The sequence below is a fragment of the Pongo pygmaeus genome, chromosome 9 (genome assembly GCF_028885625.2).
Source record: "Pongo pygmaeus isolate AG05252 chromosome 9, NHGRI_mPonPyg2-v2.0_pri, whole genome shotgun sequence".
NCBI classification, from domain to species: domain Eukaryota; kingdom Metazoa; phylum Chordata; class Mammalia; order Primates; family Hominidae; genus Pongo; species Pongo pygmaeus.
Window position 1 is genome coordinate 65,987,727 of NC_072382.2, and position 19,991 is coordinate 66,007,717.

The 19,991-nt window shown below is 36.9% G+C and overlaps 1 protein-coding gene across 8 annotated transcripts in view; it reads left to right on the forward strand.

Moving 5' to 3' along the window:
* SBF2 (SET binding factor 2) overlaps positions 1-19,991 on the forward strand; it is a 544,916-nt gene that overhangs the window by 97,337 nt on the left and 427,588 nt on the right. For 5 of the 8 annotated variants that reach the window (XM_063671925.1, XM_063671922.1, XM_054439274.2 and 2 more), the window contains one exon: positions 10,432-10,517. In XM_063671925.1, the coding sequence (XP_063527995.1) occupies positions 10,432-10,517 (86 nt within the window). Of the gene's footprint in view, positions 1-10,431; positions 10,518-14,275; positions 14,399-16,056; positions 16,076-19,991 lie in introns of those variants that run through there. The other 3 variants (XM_063671920.1, XM_063671921.1, XM_063671924.1) reach the window with 2 other exon arrangements.

Genomic DNA, 19,991 nt, shown 5'->3' on the forward strand with positions numbered 1-19,991 from the left:
TAATATTACAGGCGTGAGCCACCGCACCCAGCTTTCATTCGTTTTTATGTTCAAATAATATTCGATTATATAGATATACTCAGCTTTTTTTTTTGAAGGATATTTTCTCTGAGTATAAAATGTTCGGTTGATTTTTTTTTTTCCTTTCAGTATTTTAAAGATGTAGCTCCACTGTCTTCTAGCTTGTGCTGTTTATAATGAGAAGTCTGCTGTCATTCTTATATTTGTTACTCTGCACAATGTATCTTTTTTCTCCAGCTGTTTTTAGATATTTATCTTCATATCTAAGTAATTTATTATGGTATGCCTTTGTGAGTTCTGTGTGTTCTTCGTGTTTGGGATTTGATGAGCTTCTATGATCAGTGTGTTTATAGTTTTCATCAAATTTGGAAAAGTCAAATTTCATTAAATTTGGCCATTATTGCTTCAGATATATCTCCATCCCCTCCATTCCACGCTGGGACTCCTGACTCCTGTTACATGCATATTAGGCCACTAGAAGTTGTTGCACAGCTCTGTTTTTGTTTTTTTGTCTTTTTCCCAGTCTGTTTCTCTGTTTCATTTTGGAATTTCTATCACTATAACACCATTAACCTTTTTTTCCTTGTAGTGTCTAATTCATTAGCTATATCCAATATATTTTTTACATTTATATTTCTGAAAATATGCAACATAATGATAATTTAGAATATCTTTATCTACTAATTAATACCTACATCATTTTGGAGTCTATTTCAGTTGATTGATTTTTGTCCTCCTTGTGGCCCATCCTTTTCTGCTTCTTTTCATGCCTAGTGATTTTTGTTTGCATGTTAGAGTTGTGAATTTTACTCTCTTGATTGCTGGATATTTCTGTGTTCCTGTAAATATTCTTGAACTTCGTTCTGAGATGTAATTAAGTCACTTCGAAATAGCTTGATCTTTTTGAGGCTTGTTTCCCAGCTTTGTTAGGTAGGTCTACAGCAACATTTTATCTAGGGTTAATTTTTCACACTGAGGCAATACCCTCTGGGTTCTCTGCCTGATGCCTAGTGAATTATGCAAGTTTTTTCGTTTTTTCCTCTTGGCTGTTGGGAACAAAAACAGTCCCTGGCCTTGTGTGATTTCTGGGGATTGTCCTTTCTGTTCCTTTCATGTGCTTCATTCAGCCTTCTGCAGGTCTCTGAACTTCTTTCTCCCTGTTAATCTCTCTTCTCTTTGATACTCTGTGAACCCTAACCTCTTTGGGTTCCCTAGATTCCCACCTCAATTGCTTCAGTTTTACCAGGACTTCTCCTGGATTTTCCTTGATTGAACTGCAGTCTAGAAACTGCACCCCCCTCTCACCCCCCCACCCCAGCTAAACATCTAGATCTTGCATGGAAACTCTTACCAAGAAGTAAGCTGGGGCAATTATAGGGCTCACATAATTTGTTTTCTTTCTCTCTGGCTTCACTGTCCTCTATTGCCTGATGTCAGGTGTCTGAAAACCATTGTTTTGTAGATTTTGTTTTTTAGTTGTTGTAGGTTGGAGGGTAAATTCAGAACTTGTTACTTCACCTTGGATGAGGTAGAAGTCCCTAAGGTAACGATTTTGGACAATTTTTTTTTTTTTTTTTGAGATGGAGTCTTGCTCTGTCGCCCAGGCTGGACTGCAGTGGCGCAATCGCAGCTCACTGCAAGCTCCGCCTCCCGGGTTCACGCCATTCTCCTGCCTCAGCCTCCCGAGTAGCTGGGACTGCAAGCACCCGCCACCATGCCCAGCTAATTTTTTTTTGTTATTTTTAGTAGAGACGGGATTTCACCATGTTAGCTAGGGTGGTCAATCTCCTGACCTCGTGATCCACCTGCCTCGGCCTCCCAAAGTGCTGGGATTACAGGCATGAGCCCCTGTGCCCGGCCAATTTTGGACTATTTTATTATGTAGCTAGTTAGCTAGTGGGAGAATTACTGAATTATTTTGATCAGAGAAGTTAGTGTGAAGAACTTCGATTTTGCAGAGCTTATTTCTAGACTGCCGGAAACTTGAACATGACTCGGAGTGAAGTGAAACAGGAAGCAGGGAGATGATGAGGCTGCTGCTGTTACCCAGGTGAAGATGATGAGGGTTAGAACTACTAGAGTGATTGTGAATGATGCTGGGGGTAGGAGCACATTCGATGCATATTTAGAGAAGGGACTTGATAAGACTCTCTTTTCTTAAATGTTGATGTACAACAATATAGTTTCCGCAGCATTCCAGACTGCTAACCATTCTTTCTTCATTGCTGTTAAAGAAGACGTTTTAATTCAGTAAAATGATGCAGTCTGAAGAATTTCATCAAAATGCTAGATCATATGTTTAGTTTTAATTTCAGTTTGTATTAATTTCTCAGTTTTTCTTAATCTTGACATTCTCTAAATTGCTGGAATTATACATTCTCGATGAACTGTGAGTTTATAAGGATTAAAACTGTGTAGCTGCTGTTTATTATTTTTAATGACATTCCTTGTTCGTTATGTATTCTCTTCAACTTAAAAATGCATTTTTTTTTTTTGAGATGAAGTCTCGTTCTGTCACCCAGTGATTGTATTTTTAATAGAGACGGGGTTTCACCATGTTGGCCAAGCTGGTCTCGAACTCCTGACCTCAAGTGATCCGCCTGCCTTGGCCTCCCAAAGTGCTGGGATTACAGGCGTGAGTCAGTAAAAATGCATTCTTTTTCACTTCTGTAAAAGCATATGGGCTCTTTCCTAAGTTTAAGTCTGGGAAAAATAGCTTGTGTGTTCCAAATAAACCTTTTGAATAATAGGAGATTGTACTGGAAAATCAGAAAATCACATTACATTCCTACCTAAATTTTTAAATCACCACAAAAAAGGCTTATGTTAATTGAAACAAACAGACTTCTCTCATTAAATGCTAAATGGATCAAATATGAAAGCCTTTTGTAGAATGATTTCCTGCATGCTTTCTTTTCAGTGAATGAACAGCTTTTATTTTCCTTATCTTTTGAAAGTTGGTCTATACTGGCACAATTAGATCTACTTATTTTGGTGAACTTTGATTTTCTGGCTGTCTTGGCATTATAACAAGGTCTTCTAGAGAACATGAAAATAACATTTAAAAAAAAATCATTTGCTCAAAAGCAGATTTTCCAAATCACAAATGGGGAACTTGGAACTTGCGAGTTGAATATGGCCTTCATCTTAGTTCTGTCTTTGGACAGATTTCTTTAGATCAGCTTCTATTCTATTAAAATGAGTAAATCAATACATGTACCCAAAAGTCTGATTTTCTAGTGTTGTGCATTTGCTTTAGCCATTTCTTCTGAGATGATATTCTTAATGAAGAAGAGAGAAGAACAGGTGCTAGGTACGATGCTGAAGTTCCAAGCAGATTGTTTTGGGAGAGAATGGAATAGAAGCGCTGGTGTCAGTGTCAGTAATGTGTATATAGCATGTTTTGACCAAGACTTTTATCCTCAGGAAATTTTGATTATTATTGGGAAAATTATAATTGGACTTATGCCAATATTGATGAATTTTTTTGGGGTAAATATTTTCTGAAGGAACTCTTTAAGCAATATTTTAATATAACAATTTCCATTTTCTCCATTTTTGTTTTTATTCTACTGCAATTGTTTTTATTGAGAGTTTGTCAATATATATCAGACTGTTAATTTAAAATGGTTGCATTTTGTAGTATGCATCTGTAACTAAAAAAAGTAAGTTAATTAAATAAAAAATGGATATAAATACACTGGGTAACTGACATAGGATCCAAAAAATGCATGTACTGAGCTGACTAAAGAAATTTAACAGGGATAAAACTTGAGTCTGAAAAATCTTTTGTACAGGTACAGAACAGCATTAAACATGTTTTAAAAAGGGATTTACATGTTTCATTCAAAAGTAACTCCGGTAAATCAAGAGTCCTGTGGCCACCAAGAGACCTTAAATAATACCATTCTTCATTGTTAATAACATAATTGTCTAGAACAATAATAGTTTTCTTCTCTACACTATATTATTCAGACCAGCTCAGTAATCTCAACTATTATGTTCAGGTTGGAGTGCTATTCTGAGAAACATGCATCTACTCATACTGGTATATCTTTTACATGCACATTAACTTAAATTCTTCCTCACAAGAGCTCTAAGAGTTAGGTAATAGTATCTTCATTTTTTGTATGGGGGAAAATGAAGCACAGAGAAGTAATGTAATTTTCCCAGGGTGGAATGGTGGAACTGGACTAGAGTATAGGTAACCTGGATCCTGAGTCCATATTCTTAACCCTGTTTCATATGTATATAAAACCTCCCGTGACAGGTCACAATCAAAACGCAGATAAATGTTAATTTCTTAGTTTTGACAACTGCTAGGCTTAAGCAGTCTTCCTGCCTCAGCCTCCCAAAGTGCTGGGATTACAATAGCATGCCCCATGCCTGACCAACATCCTGCTTTTAATTCCTTTGGAAATATACCCAGAAGTGGGATTGTTGGAACATATGATAGTTCTATTTTTAATTTTTTGAGAAGCCTTCATACTCCATACCTCCATATTCCATATTTTCCATAGTAGGTACACCATTTGACATTGCCACCAACAATGCACAAGGGTTCCAGTTGAGTCTGAGTAGTTGGGACTACAGGTTTGTACCACCATTCTCAGCTAATTTTTGTAGAGATGGGGGTCTCAATATGTTGCCCAGGCTGGTCTCAAACTTCTGGCCTCCTCACTCCTGGGCCTCCTAAATCCCTGGGATTACAGGTGTGAGCCAATGCACCTGGCTTTACTTTTTGCTTAAAATTTTCTGACTAAATCTCCTTTTTATAGACAGACTTACTTTGGTTTATTGTTCTTTGCTTATTATTTATTATTTGTTTATTGTGCCTTACAGATATTGTGGGTGGGTTTTTTTTTTTTTTAACAAATTGAAGATTTGTGGCAACCCAATGTTGAAGAAGTCTGTCAGCTCCATTTTGCCAACAGCTTGGGCTCATTTTGTGTCTCTGTGTCGCATTTTGGTAATTCTCACAAGTTTTCAAGCTTTTCCATTACATGTATTTTGGTGATATGTGATCAGTGATCTTTGATATTACTGTTTTGTTTTGGCATGCCACAAACTACACCCATGAAAGGTGGCAAATTTAATCCATAAATGACTTATGTATTCTGACTGCACCACTGACCAGCCATTCCATCATCTCTCTCCCTCTCCTCAGGCCTCTCTATTCCTTGAGGCACGCCAGTATTGAAATTAGGTTAGTTGATGACTTTACAATGGCCTTTAAGTGGTCAAGTGAAGGAAAGAGTTGCATGTCTCTCACTTCAAATCAAAATCTAGAAATGATTATGTTTAGTAAGGAAGACATGTCAAAGGCCAAGATAAGCCAAAAGCTGGGCCTCTTGTACCAAACAGCCAAGTTGTGAATGCAAATGATAAGAAAGTGAGACAGCATTATTACTGATATGGAGTCTGAGTGGTTTGGATAGATGAAATTAGCCACAACATTTTCTTAAGACAAAGCCTAATCCTCAGCACAAGGCCCTAACTATCTTCAATTCTGTGTAGGCTGAGAAAGTTGCAAAAGAAATTTGAAGCTGGAGATTGGTTCATGAGGTTTAAGGAAAGAAGCTGTCTCTATAACATGAAAGTGCAAGGTGAAGCAGCAAGTGCTTATGTAGAAGCTGCTGCAAGTTATGCAGAAGATCTAGCTAAGATGATGAGGGCAGCCACACTACAGTAACAATGTAGACGAAACAGGCTCTATTGGAAGAAGATGCCATCTAGGATTTTCATAGCTGGAGAGCAGAAGTAAATGCTTGGCTTCAAAGCTTCAAAGAACAGGCTTACTGTCTTTTTAGCAGCTAATGCTGCTGGTGATTTCAAATTAAAGCTGTTTCTCATTTACCATTCTGAAAATTCCAGTGCCTTTAAGAATTATGCTAAATCTACTCTGTCTGTGCTCTGTAAATGGAACAACAATGCCTGGATGACAGCACATCTATTTATAGCATGGTTTACTGAATATTTTAAGCCTACTGTTGAGAACTACTGCTCATAAAAATATTCCTCTCAAAATATTACTGCTCATTGACAGTGCACCTGGTAACATAAGCGCTCTGATGGACATGTATAAGGAGATTAATTTTGTTTTCATGCCTGCTAACACAACATCTATTCTGCAGCCCATGGATCAAGAGTCATTTTGACTTTCAAGTTTTACTATATAAGAAATACATTTCATAAGCCTATAGCTGCCATAGATAGTGATTCCTCTGATTGAATCTGGGCAAAGTAAATTGAAAGCCTTGTGGAAATGATTCACCATTCTAGATGCCATTATAACATTCATAATTCATGGGAGGAGGTAAAAATATGAACCTATTAACCGGGAGCTTAGAAGAAGTTGATTCCAACCCTTATGGATGACCTTGAGGGGTTCAAGACTTTAGTGGGGAAAGGAACTGTAGATGTGGTGGAAATAGCAAAATAACTAGTGTTAGAAGTGTAGAAGTGGAGCCTGAAGATGTGACTGAATTGCTACAATCTCACGATAAAACCTTTAACAGATGAAGCTTTGCTTCTTACGGATAAGCAAAGAAAATGGTTTCTTGAAATGGAATCTACTTCTGGAGAAGATGCCGTGAATTTTGTTGAAATGACTAAGGATTTAGGATATTACATCAATTTAGTTGATAAAGCAGCAGCAGGGTTTGAGAGGAATGATTTCAATTTTTGAGAGAAGTTGTGCTGTGGGTAAAATGCCATCAAACAGCATTGCATGCTATGGATGAATTTTTTGTGAAAGAAAGTGTCAATCGATATGGCAAACTTCACTGTTGTCTCATTTTCAATAATTGCCGCAGCCACCATCCTGATCAGTTAGCAGCCATCAACATCGAAGCAAGACATTCTACCAGCAAAAAGATTACAACTTGCTAAAGCCTCAGATGATTGTTAGCATTTTTTAGCAATAAAGCATTTTTAAATTAAAGCATGTACATCTTTTAGACGTTATGCTGTTGCACACTTAATAGACTACAGTATAGTATAAACATAACTTTTACATGCACTGAGAAACCAAGAAATTTGTGTGACTCACATTATTGCAATATTCACTTTATTGCTGTGGACTGGAACCAAACCTGCAGTATCTCCCAAGTATGACTGTAATTGTTTCCAGATCCTCTACTAGTTTGAAAGAACTCAATCTGTCTATCAAAGTGCCTCTTACAGTAGTGTGGTCTCATTTCGGTTCTTTTCTTGTAAGGAATACACACCAATTCTAGCTTCAGTAAAAGGAAGAAATATTGTCAGAATGCCTCAGACATTTGCTGACAGGTGCTGCAGTGCTGCCACAGTTTACTAGAGGTAGAATCTGGAAAAGAGTATTTTTTCAGGAAAAGTGAGATGAGGATAAAGATTTGTAAATAAAGACGTTTATTGTAGTATTATTTATAATAGTGAGAAACTAGAAAATGTATGTTCAACAACATTAAAGGCCCTTTGTAAAATATTAAGTAATAAGCCAGTGTATAAAGTTAGGTTCAGTGTGGTATTCATTTTGTAGGAAAAAAATATATATATATATTTATGCAAGAAACCAAGGAATAAATGGATAGTCCAAAATGTTAATAATAATTGTCTCCAGGTGTGGGATTATGGGTGATTTCTTCTTTATATTTTTATGTATTTAAAATTCTTTCTGCACTTAACATTACTTTTATAATTAGTAAAAGTTAGTATGATTGGGCTGGGTACGGTGGCTTACGCTATAATCCTAGCACTTTGGGAGGCCAAGGCAGGTGGATTGCTTGAGTCCAGAAGTTCAAGACCAACTTGGGCAATGTGGCGAGCGAAACCCCGTCTCTACAAAAAATATGAAAATTAGCTGGTTGTGGTGGTCTGCACCTGTAGTCCCAGCTACTTGGAGGCTGAGGTAGGAGGATCGCTTGAGTCTGGGAGGTCAAGGCTGCAGTGAGCCATGATTGTGCCACTGTACTCCAGTCTGGGCAACAGGGTGAGACCCTGTCCAAAAAAAAATTAATATGATAAATATTTCTTGAACCTAAAATACATTAGGTATGGCTTTCAGAACTGGATAAACAATGTAGGGACATGATTAAACATGATAGAATAAGTACATTAATTTATCTCTTTAAAAACAAGGGAGGAATAAACTTAAAACAATTTCAGTCAGTACCAATGAATTTATTAAAGTAAACAGTTTACTCAGTATAGACTATATGCCAGGAATTCAGTATGCCAGGTGCTTGGGGAAACAAGTTGGTTACTGAAAGGAAGTAAGCTTGCTGTCATTTCTTCCAGAAAGTTTTGTATGGTCTTTCTATCATTGAGCTTACGATAACATAACTGAAATTATCAGTTCGTTTGTTTGTTCCCTGAATTGATTATGAGTTCCTTTAGGATAGGGACTATTTCTTTTTCATTTGTGTACCTCCAACACCTAGCAATTTGTTTCATTAACCCTGCTTGGAATGTCATAAGTGTTGATGCTTGAGGTGGATTTTGAAGAATGAGTGCCTATGATAAAAAGTTGGTTTACTCTTAACAAAATCTTTCATTCCCCTATAACAAGAGATAGATAAGTTACTGTACTGCAGCAATTATTAATTTTAATTGAGAATATTTTTATTTTGTCTTTTTCAAATGGATTTTGGTTTGACCTTGTTTCAGAATACAGTTCTGAGTTGGTCAGTAAAGTGAATGTCACTTTCCATTTATATTTTAAACATAAAAATTTGGCTGTAAATTGATTGCACTTTAGGTGAGGGGCAAGGGAGAAGCTGCATTCATAGAGATGAGGTTGAGAAATCATAGTGGATGATTTTTAAAGTATATTAACAAAATGAATTCGTTGTGAAGACTTCCTCAAGTTAGGTATACAAAACAAATAATCAGAATATTGTTGCCTTCATTTCATATGAACTAGAACAACATATAGAATATGCAAGCAACATGAAGATCTTAAAAAACTATAGCAAGAATTAGTTTAGATTTAACATGTACCTTCCATCCCCAGTTTACTCACAAATTACATCCCCAAAGTTCAACGGTAAGTTGATTCCTTCTTCCGTGTCACAGGATAATTTTATAACAACAGTAATAGAGATCTGTGGTTTTCAACACAGGGAACATTTGGCAACGTCTGGGGACATTTTTCGTTGTAACATCTTGCTGGTGGTAGAGGGTGCTACTGGAATCTAGGAATTGAGACTAGGAATACTGCTAAACATCCTACAATGCACAGGACAATCCCCATTCCCCCAAAGAAGTATCCATCTGCAAATGTCAGTAGTGCTGATGTTGGGAAACCCTGCCTAAACAATGGTCAAGTTCCCAGGCCAGCCTCAAAAACTTTAACCAGTAACAGTATTTATAGCCCATAATTGAAACTTAGTGCTGGCAGTGCCATTTCATTTGTTACTTAAAATTATTTCATCTCCATAGAAAAGTTCTTTTTAAATTTCAATTTGGGATTAATTTCCTTGTTGGGGCACAAAGGGCAGTTACTCCCATAACGTGGTAGAGACTCTAGATTTCAATGCCTCTGGCTAGTGTTTTTTAGCTTTTCATATGTATCAGTCAATCTTATAGAATAGTGGCCAGGTGCAGTGGCTCACACCTGTAATCCCAGCACTTTGGGAGGCCAGGGCAGGTGGACCACTTGAGGTCAGGAGTTCAAGACCAGTCTGGCCAACATAGTGAAACCCCATCTCTACTAAAAATACAAAAATTAGCTGGGCGTGGTGGTGGGTGCCTGTAATCCCAGCTACTCGGGAGGCTGAGCCAGGAGAATTGCTTGAACTCGGGAAGCAGAGGTTTCAGTGAGCCAAGATCATACAACTGCACTCCAGCCTAGGCAACTGAGCAAGACTCTGCCTCAAAAAAAAAAAAAAAAAAAAAAAAAGGTTTGTAGACTAGAGATTGCCTGTTATTTCAGTACAGTCATCCCTGGGTATTTGCAGGGGATTTGTTCCAGAACCCTCATGGATACTAAAATCCATGGATGCTCAAGTTCCTTATATAAAATGGTGTAGTATTTGCATATAACCTATGCATATTTTCCTATATACTCTAAATAATTTCTTGATTACTTATAATACCTAATACAATGAAAATGGTACAGAAATATTTGTTATACTGTATTTTTAAGATTTGCATTTTTAAATTGTTGCATTGTTAATTTTATCGTTTTTTTCATCCCAAATATTTTCAATTCATGGTTGGGTATCTCCTGCAGATGCAAAACCCATGGATATGGAGGTCCGACTGTATAATGTTTAGATGATGCATACTCACATGTTTTTTAAAACTTGAAAATGTTTAATCAGTTTTTTAACTTATTTACCAAATATTCATTTAGAAATAAGTAAGAGTAGAATGAGTATTTGTACTTTTTAGTATCCCATAACTGATTCACTTTGATTTTATTAACAGGATCAGGAGAAGGTCTGGGGAAAATAATCCAGAGATTTCCACAGAAGGACTGGGATGATACACCTTTTCCACAGGGAATTGAGTTGGTAAGTGGTTGTTGTATTATTGCATATTTATAATGTTATTTTTCTTTTTTGTCACATTGATTTTTACATTTATGTTACATTTGCTGTTAAATAATTTGATAATTTAATTGTAAGATATTACAGTACTAGAAATAATTATCTTCCCTCCTAGTCCAAGTACAGTCATCTTTGAATATATTAATTTTAGAATGCCTATTTTGCTCTTCTTTTTCTCATTTAAATTTCTAATATTAAAGATGAAATTGAGGGCCGGGCACGGTGGCTCATGCCTGTAATCCCAGCACTTTGGGAGGCCAAGGAGGGCAGATCACGAGGTAAGGAGATTGAGACCATCCTGGCTAACACGGTGAAACCCTGTCTCTACTAAAAATACAAAAACTTAGCCGGGTGTGGTGGCAGGTGTCTGTAATCCCAGCTACTCAGGAGACTGAGGCAGGAGAATGGCGTGAAACCGGGAGGCGGAGCTTGCAGTGAGCCAAGATCGTGCCACTGCACTCCAGCCTGGGCGATAGAGTGAGACTCCGTCTCAAAAAAAAAAAAAAAAAAAAAAAAAAAAAGATGAAATTGATGATTTTCATATACTCAAAAGCAGAAAAATTCCACTGCTTCTTTAGTAAAAGTCTTAGCCTAGTAACTTCAGGGATACACATATATATTTTTTTTCCTGAAAATGTCCAGGTTATTGTCTTAGTAAAAACAAAACAAAAAAACACAGATAAATAAAAAACCAAAAGTTCGTTTAATGTTAACCAGTTATGGTTTGAATTTGATCTTAAAATCACAAATTAGATTTCTTTTTGTTTTTAGCTACAAGGTCTGAAGGTTATTTTATAATAGTGCAGTTCAACTCCTTTTGTTATTGTTGTTGTTACCCATTTTAAAGGAATTTATTGGTTGAACATAATTTATGCTGCCCAAGATATTCTATCTGGTGGTGGATCCATGGTGGTAAAATGAGGGACTAGAAAGGTGATTACTAAAGTACTTTGTAATATGTCTATGAAGTTTGGTTCTCCAAATTTACTGGGGGTGTGTGTGTGTACTTATTTATATTGTGTTTATGGATATGCACACACATAAACACATAGAAGCAGTGTCTTCAATGCAGTCCTGTTGAGAGGACATTTGGTATAAATATGATACTTCAGAGTGCAGGCTCTGGAGCAGAGTGCCTAGGTTAAAATCTCAGCTGCATGGTATGACTTTTGACAAGTTGCTCAACTACTTTGAGCCAGCAGAATACTTATCTATAAAATGAGGATAATGATTATATTAATCTCATAGGTTGTTGTAAAGATAAAGTGGAAAAAATACACATAAAATGCTTAGAACAATGTCTTCCATAAATGAGTTGTCCCGTTGTTTAATTAGTATTGTTGCTGTTTGTTCAACGTATCTCAGCACCTTACCCACAGGAACAATTGTTCATTCTCTTGTTGACATGGATCAGAAATATCTATTAGATATTTTGTATTGAAAATTGTAAATTTTCTCATCCAAGCTAATAACTGTCCAGTTTTGCTTCACTGAAAATTAAAGATACATTGCTGAGTGCTTAGTTTTGACTGTTATAACTCAGCCATGTAAAGAAAGCTGAGGGTTCTGTAGTCCTACAGAGGGGGTAAATCTTGAATTTTGGCATTAAAAATGGGGAAAGAATGTGAGGATCCAAGGAAAATGGCTTTTTGGACAGCCCTTTGCATTCCTTTCTCTTTTTCCCCATATGCCTGCAAATACCAGTTATTGGACTTACAGTGTGAATAAGCAGGCATTTGTTCTATAAAAGCTTTTAAACCCTGTTTCAATGTCCCTTTTAGTGTGATTGAGGGGAAATTTTTGGTGCTAGGAACCTGTTAGAACTTTTTGTGGGTTCCTACCTCCATTCACATCAAAGTGTGGAGAGATATAAACTATACCAATTTAACAGTATGAGCAGGGACTCACCTTCATAAGTTTCAAGAACAGCAGACATCATAGAGGGAGAGGGAAATCATGGATTGGCATAGCTATTTAGCTAGGACAGAGAAAGGATAGTGTTGTTTTGAAAACCAAGAGAATAGATACCTGTGATACCTCTCTTGTTTCTCCAGTAGCAAGGGAGAGAAACATACTGATTTTACTACTTAGTAAATGGATATTTTCTCTTTGTATGACAGACATGCAATGTTCAAGTGCTATAAATGTTTCTCCAATAAGTGGAGTCATGTGCTGCTAGAATAGTGAAATGGAGGTGCTTAAGAGGTAGACAGAACTTTTCCTCCCTAAGATTTTCCTAGATGACTTCTTGGCATATTCTTAGCATAGCATTTCAAGATTTGTTGGGCTAGATTAATATTTAAAGAGTAATCTGTTGGCTTACGTCAGAAATTTTCTTTTTCGTTTTCCTTTTTCCATAATGGATTTCAATTTCAATTTTTTAATTTCTATGGTGTTGTCAAGTACAAAATAAATTTATCTTACATCTATCAAAGTCCATTTTAAAAACAGAATAAATCACTATTAATTTTTTATTGTCTAGCCTTTATTGCCTTATTTTTTCATATCTTTAGAGAGTGTGAATATTCTGTATATGAACAGCAATAACTTGAATCATTGTGATGCCTTATGTGATCTTGAGTAACCCTGCGGCTTCAACACCAAAGATAGACATAATAAAATTTTAGTCTAATTGAAGGTGATCTGGCTTAGTCCTTAAGTGGTTTGTTGTTTCCAGTGTAGTCGTGACCCTTTTCTGATGATTTATGGGAAAAATTCTTACCCCTTCCACAATGGTGGAACAACATTAGCATGTAACATTCATGTTAATATCTAACAGTTGTTTAAGATTAATAGATTGTGATGAACTCACGTACATATGGTGGTGGTATATTAATTCACAAATAAGTAAACAGAGGCTTAGGAAATTTAAATAACTTCACTGAGATCTAACAGCTAGGATACAGCAGAGCTGGGATTCAAACCCTGATCTTTTGATTCTTAGTGTCAGCCAACATCTGAGAGATTTCTGGGAGTGACACTTTTAGCTGTGGTTAGCATTTTAGTGTAAATGGTTAGTCTTTTAGTGTAAATGTAGAATTCTGTGATTTGTAAGAACTAAGGTTGAGAAATGTTAAGGCTGTGTTATTGAATAGGGACCAACTTTATTATTTATTTTATCTGAGAACACACATGGGTTCAGAATATAATATTATATTCAAATTATTTTCTATTGCCACTTCTCCTTCCCAGGGAACACATAATTGATGTGTTTAAGTTCTAAATGAAAAATAGATATGTTCAGCCTTACAACTGGTGGAAAAGGATTTTAGGCATTCATTCACTAATTAATCAAATTCCAAATTTAATTTAGAGGATGCTGAATTTCTTTTTCCATTTTTACATAAAGAAATTGCCTTCTATTTTTCTATTGAAAAATGGTAAACTTTAATTTGGATAGATTTTAAAAATAAAAATATGGAAGTTAGCTAAACCAAACATAATGACTACTTTTCCAATTCTGGGATATTTTTATCTTTCTCTTGTGCTTTTTAGGCATACATGAAAACCACAGACAGTCATATAAATAAAGTTGCAGTTAATTTTAGTGACAGCATTTCAAAGAAAATTAAATTGTTTTTCAGAGGCACTCTATGGTTAACAATCTATTGCTGATTATAGGAACAATATTTTTATTGGCTAGATCAGAAACATCTAAACAGCTTAAAGAATTAAAGCAAAATAGTATTGTTTTGACCTTAGCTCCTTTTTTTTTTTTTTAGATGGAGTTTCACTCTTGTTGCCCAGGCTGGAGTGCAATGGTGCAATCTTGGGTCACTGCAGCCTCCACCTCCCAGGTTCAAGTAGTTCTCCTGCCTCAGCCTCCCAAGGAGCTGGGATTACAGGTGTGTGCCACCACACCTGGCTAATTTTGTATTTTTAGTAGAGACAGGGTTTCACCATGTTGGTCAGGCTGGTCTCGAACTCCTGACCTCAGGTGATCCCCCTGCCTTGGCCTCCCAAAGTGCTGGAATTACAGATGTGAGCCACCACACCCAGCCAACCTTAGCTCCTTTTTAAGATGCCCTGTCTTAGGAGTGAATTTTTTAATATCATTATTCAGAAAATATGCCACAATCTCAATAGGGCATGCTTGTACTAAGGTTTTTGTTAGACGTACCTGATTTTTTTAGAAGACTAAAGTACTGTGGTAAATGAATTTTGTGGCTTGAAAAAGAGAAGCATTCAGTTAGAATTTCTAACTTTAATGTTCTCGAGAAATTAGTTCTGTTATTTAAATTACACACTAGCAATTTGACTACCTGCCCTATGAATTCAGTCTTCTGTAAATGTAGATTGAGGAGAAGAGAGGAAAAAGAGCTTGTATTCCACATTGTGCAGGTGTAACATAGGAAAAGTAGCTTTAATATGGGATGTTATTTGAGGGCAGAGAAGTAAATATAAGTACCATGTAATGCTTTAATTCTTTAAGCTGTTTAGAATGCAGTACATACAATAAATGGGTAGCAATCATCCATCTGACATAGATGTAAATACTGTTTGGTTAGAAGAGACTTTTCTCTTCCTTTTTGTAGAAGAATATGCTTGAAAGGAGAATGAGATGACAGAATCAGGGTTCACAAACATTTTAAAAGGCAGGAGTTATGGGATGTTTAAGAAAATGAAATATAATAAGTAAAAATTTAAGTTCTTGCATGTGAGTATATAAAGCTAGATTTGTAAGTAACTATTTAGAATAAAGATAGGCAGATACTATCCAGCTAGAGAGGTTTGAGAAATAGAAGAAGACAGATTTTAAAAAGTTTATAAAAGGTATGTATGGTAGATACTGTAGATAGAATCTAAAGCCTCTGTCCTGAGGTAGGGTGCGAGGTAAAATACACAGTTTTAAAGATGGTCCGAAGCTTGGTATAAACGGTGTGTGGAAGGGCTCTTGATTTGGCATAAAGTTGAGGCTGAAAACTTAAGAATACTGCTATGAAGTATGAAGACATGACTTTTAAAACATACTAAGAACTATAAAAAGGATTTTAAAAGTTATGTTCACAACAAAGCAAGTGGATATAAATGGGGTTTAAGCTAGAAAATGGTGGTTTGAGCTCATATTTTTGGTACCCACTCCCAGACTGTTGTCTCTTTGAAGTAATAAAACCACAGGGCAGGGAACCTCACGAAGTCTGGAAGGTGCGTGTGAGGTAGTAGATTATTTTATCATCTCTGAGGAAGAGATTAGTTAATCTTGGTGTTATGATTCTAATACACTCCTCCATACTCACTACAATGGTTTGTTTATCCTGTACTAGAACTAGTATCTCTCAATTCTGCTTATTTTGCCAGTGCATCGATACCCTCAGTTATGCTAGAAAATCTTTCCCCTACAGTCACATACTTCACTACTGCTGTCAGAACCACTTTAGACAAAGTTTTCTTGTCATGCTAGGGTTCTGCTCTACCTGATGCTTTAAGAACAAAGAGAACTTCCTGAGGAAGATGTAGAGCTACATAGGCCTGACCCACTACATCTGTGTATTGTTTGCAGACAGCCTGGACTTCGTTACATGGTATTATACTGCTACTTATCTCTCACGTGCTTGTCTGTCATATCACCCTTATGGCTTATTCTGTACTTCTTAAGTTCTAGTTCCTTTTTGCTACTATTCTATTTCTGTTCATCCCATTTCCATTGTATCTATAATTTTAGCAAAAAAAAATGTCTTTACTTTATGTTTTAGCTACTATCCTATTTCTTCTTCATTATAAAATGTTTTCAGTGAGTCTTCATTTGCTGTCCCAATTTCTCTAAGAGACTAATGTGGTTCAGTAGAAAGAATACGGGATTTGAAATTTAAAAGCCTCGAGCGAAGTTAATTTACTCTCTCTGATAATAATATTTTTCCTACAGGGATGTTATTAGATGATCATCTGTTAAAATTTTAATATTTGTAATGTTACAATTTCTTGTTATTTACTCTCATTTCATACCTCTGCCTCATGCACATTGCAGGGATTTATTCTGAAGTATAGTTTATGTCCTCTCTGTTCTGAAATCACAAAGTTGAAGTTAATTTTTTCTGAATTGGTTAAGATAATGCTAGCTTTTGTAATAGATATACCTGAAAATCTTAGTAACTTAACATAATAGAAGTTTTTTTTCCCTTATTTACATAAAGGCTAATTAGTGGCAGTGGGGTAGATGGGAGTGGGGTTTGCCATTTTCAAAATGTGGTCTTGTAACCAAAAAGCAGGTTAGATGCCCACTGAATGTAGAGTTCAATTAACAAGAGTGATGTCTGATTAAAAAAAAAAAAATGAGTTTATTCCAAAGCTCGCTTGGGGGAAGAGGCACACAGCGTTCTTTTAAATGTCCCGCTTCACCTTTGGAGCAGAAAGCAGGCATTTTTATAAGGCAGGGGAGGAGATGAGCAAAGGCAGTGGTCCCCTGCTACCAGGCAGTTATCTACTAGGCAGTTGGATTGGCACCTTCCTGGGAAAAGTTGTAAAAGGTGCCAAGTGGACATGCTTTCAGCAAGCCCTCCTAGTAGGTGTAAGTTCTGAGGCGGGTGGAGAGGGGAGGCAGGGAGAGAGAGAGAGAGAAGAGAAAAAGGAAAGAGAGAAGAGAGAGAAGAGAGAGAGGAAAAAGAGAATAATTAAATCACCTCCAGAAAAATGGGGGTACTTGGTTACAGTCCTCAGGGTCTTCTTGGGCAGCAGTAGTTGGTCGGCAGAGTAGTGAGAGAAAGCATGGAGAATAGTAAGTTAGTTTTATGGGATATGTCTGGAGGCAGTATATATTATCCATATTCTATTAATCAGAAGTCAGTCACAAAGCCAGTTAGCTTTAATAGGAGGTTGGTAAATAAACCCTAGATGTGGGCTTAGGAGAAGAAGGAAACAGATTTACTGAGCAAATAGCTTTCCTCTGCCACACTGTTCATGCTGAATCCAAAGATTGTTTCCCTTATCTTAATTTTCCTTGACCATTTTATTTTTTGACCTCATTAATTTAGTCTTTGTGGTAGAATGAAAAAATAAATGTTTGGTCTTTGCCCCCAGTTTCTGGCACAGAGCTCCTGAAACCTTTGTGATTTACTGTGTTTTAAATGCCAGTGAGATGGTTCTTGGGTTGAGAGGCCCTAAATAGTTTCAGGATGGGGGCTGGTCACCGGAGGAAGCAACTATGCATTTAGTGGGTTGGAACTTTCACCCCCCAGTGGGGAGAGAGAAGGGCTGGAGATTGAGTTTAGTCACCAATGGCAATGATTTAACCAGTTATGCCTACTTAGTGAAACCTCCATTAAAACCCCTAGATAACAGGGCTCAGAGAGCTTTTGGGTTGATGAACACATTTTTTTTTTTTTTTTTTTTCTTTTTAGAGACAGGATCTTACATACTCTGTCACCCAGGCTGGAGTGCAGTGGTGTGATCTTAGTTCATTGTAACCACGAACTCCTGGACTCAAGCGATCTCCTGCTTCAGCCTCCAGAATAGCTAGGACTACAGGTGTGTGCCACCATGCCCAGCTATTTTCTTATTTTTCGTAGAGACAGAGTCTGTCTTTCCCAGGCTGGTCTCAAACTCCTGGCCTCAAGTAATCCTCTCACCTCGCCCTCCCAAAGCACTGAGATTACAGGCATGAGCCACTGTGCTTGCCCAATGAACACACTAATGTCTTGTGAAAGTGGTACACCTGAGAGAGGGCATGGTCCCTGCCATACCTCACTCTGTATATCTCTTCCACTTGTCTGTTTCTTAGTTGTATCCTTTATAATAAAGTGGTAAATATAAATATCTTTTTCTAATACTAAATTTCTAGTATGAGGTAACTTTTGGGTAACAAATAGCCTGGAAGATTAAATCACAGCTAGTTCTTGCCTAATTTCACTTTCAGCAATTTATCTTATCCTTAATCTGAAACTAGGGTAACTGTGTCTTATTCAAACCAGAATGTTTTTGAGAGTGAAAAGGAGTGAATCAAAAATATGCATAAACTGGAGCTATCTAGAACCAACTGATTTGCATGGTTACTTATATACATGTGTATGTATGAATTACCTGTATGCAAAAGATTGGAAACTATCTAAATGACCATTAGTAGGGGACTCGTTGAATTAGCGGTACCACAGCCCACTCATCAGAACATAGTACAGCTGTTAAAAAGTATGAGGTAAGGAGATCTACAAGCACATCAAAAGATGCTAACATTACCAATTATTAAGGAAATGCATATTAAAACCACCATAAGATACCATTGCATGCCCATTATTATTGCTATTAAAAAAAAAAAAAAAAAGCCAAGCACAGTGGCTCACATTTGCAGTCCCAGCAACTGGGGAGGCTGAGGTGGAAGGGTCACCTGAGCCCAGTAGTTGGAAGCAGCAGTGAGCTATGATTGCACCACTGCAACTCCAGCTTGGGTGATAGATGAGATTCCAACTCTAAAAAAAAGCCCCAAAACAAAACAAAAATCCCAGAAAATAACAAATGTTAGCAAGATTAGGGAGAAACTGAAACTCTTGTGCACTGTTGGTGGGAATGTAAAATGGTGCAGCCACTATGGAAAATGTTATGGAGAGTCTTCAAAAAAAATTGAAAATAAAATTACCGTATGACCTAGCAATTTCACTTCTGGGTATGTACCTAAAAGAACTGAAAGCTGGGATTCAAACAGATATTCATACACATGTTTATAGTAGCATTGTTCACAATAGTCAAACGGTGGAAGCAACCTGAGTGTCCATAGACAGGTGAATAGACAAGTGAGATGTGATACACATGCGCGTGCACACACACACCCCAGAATATTATTCAGCCTTAAAGAGGAAGAAAATTCTGACATGTTACAACATGTGCCAACATTTGTTGTGTTGTGCAAGGTTCAACCTGAAGGATGAACCTTGGGGACATTATGTTAAGGGAAATAAGCCAATCACAAAAAAACACAAATGCTAGGAGATCAAGACCATCCTGGCTAACACAGTGAAACCCCGTCTCTACTAAAAATACAAAAAATTAGCCGGGCGTGGTGGTGGGCGCCTGTAGTCCCAGCTACTTGGGAGGCTGAGGCGAGAGAATGGCGTGAGCCCAGGAGGCGGAGCTTGCAGTGAGTGGAGATCACGCCATTGCACTCCAGCCTGGGCGACAGAGTGAGACTCCATCTCAAACAACAACAACAACAACAACAACAACAAAAACCAAAAAAACAAATACTGTATGATTTCACTTATATGAGAGACATAAAGTAATCAAATTCATACAGGCAGGAAGTAGAATGGTGGTTGCCAGGGGCTGGGGAAAGGGAGGAATGGCAAGTTGTTTAGTGGGTATAGATTGTGAATTTTGCAAGGTGGAAAGAGTTTTGGAGTTTAGTTGCACAACAGTGTGAATGTACTTAACACTATCTGAACTGTCCACTTAAAATTGTTAAGATGATAAATTTTGTGTTATATATATTTTACTATAGTTAACTTTTTAAAACAG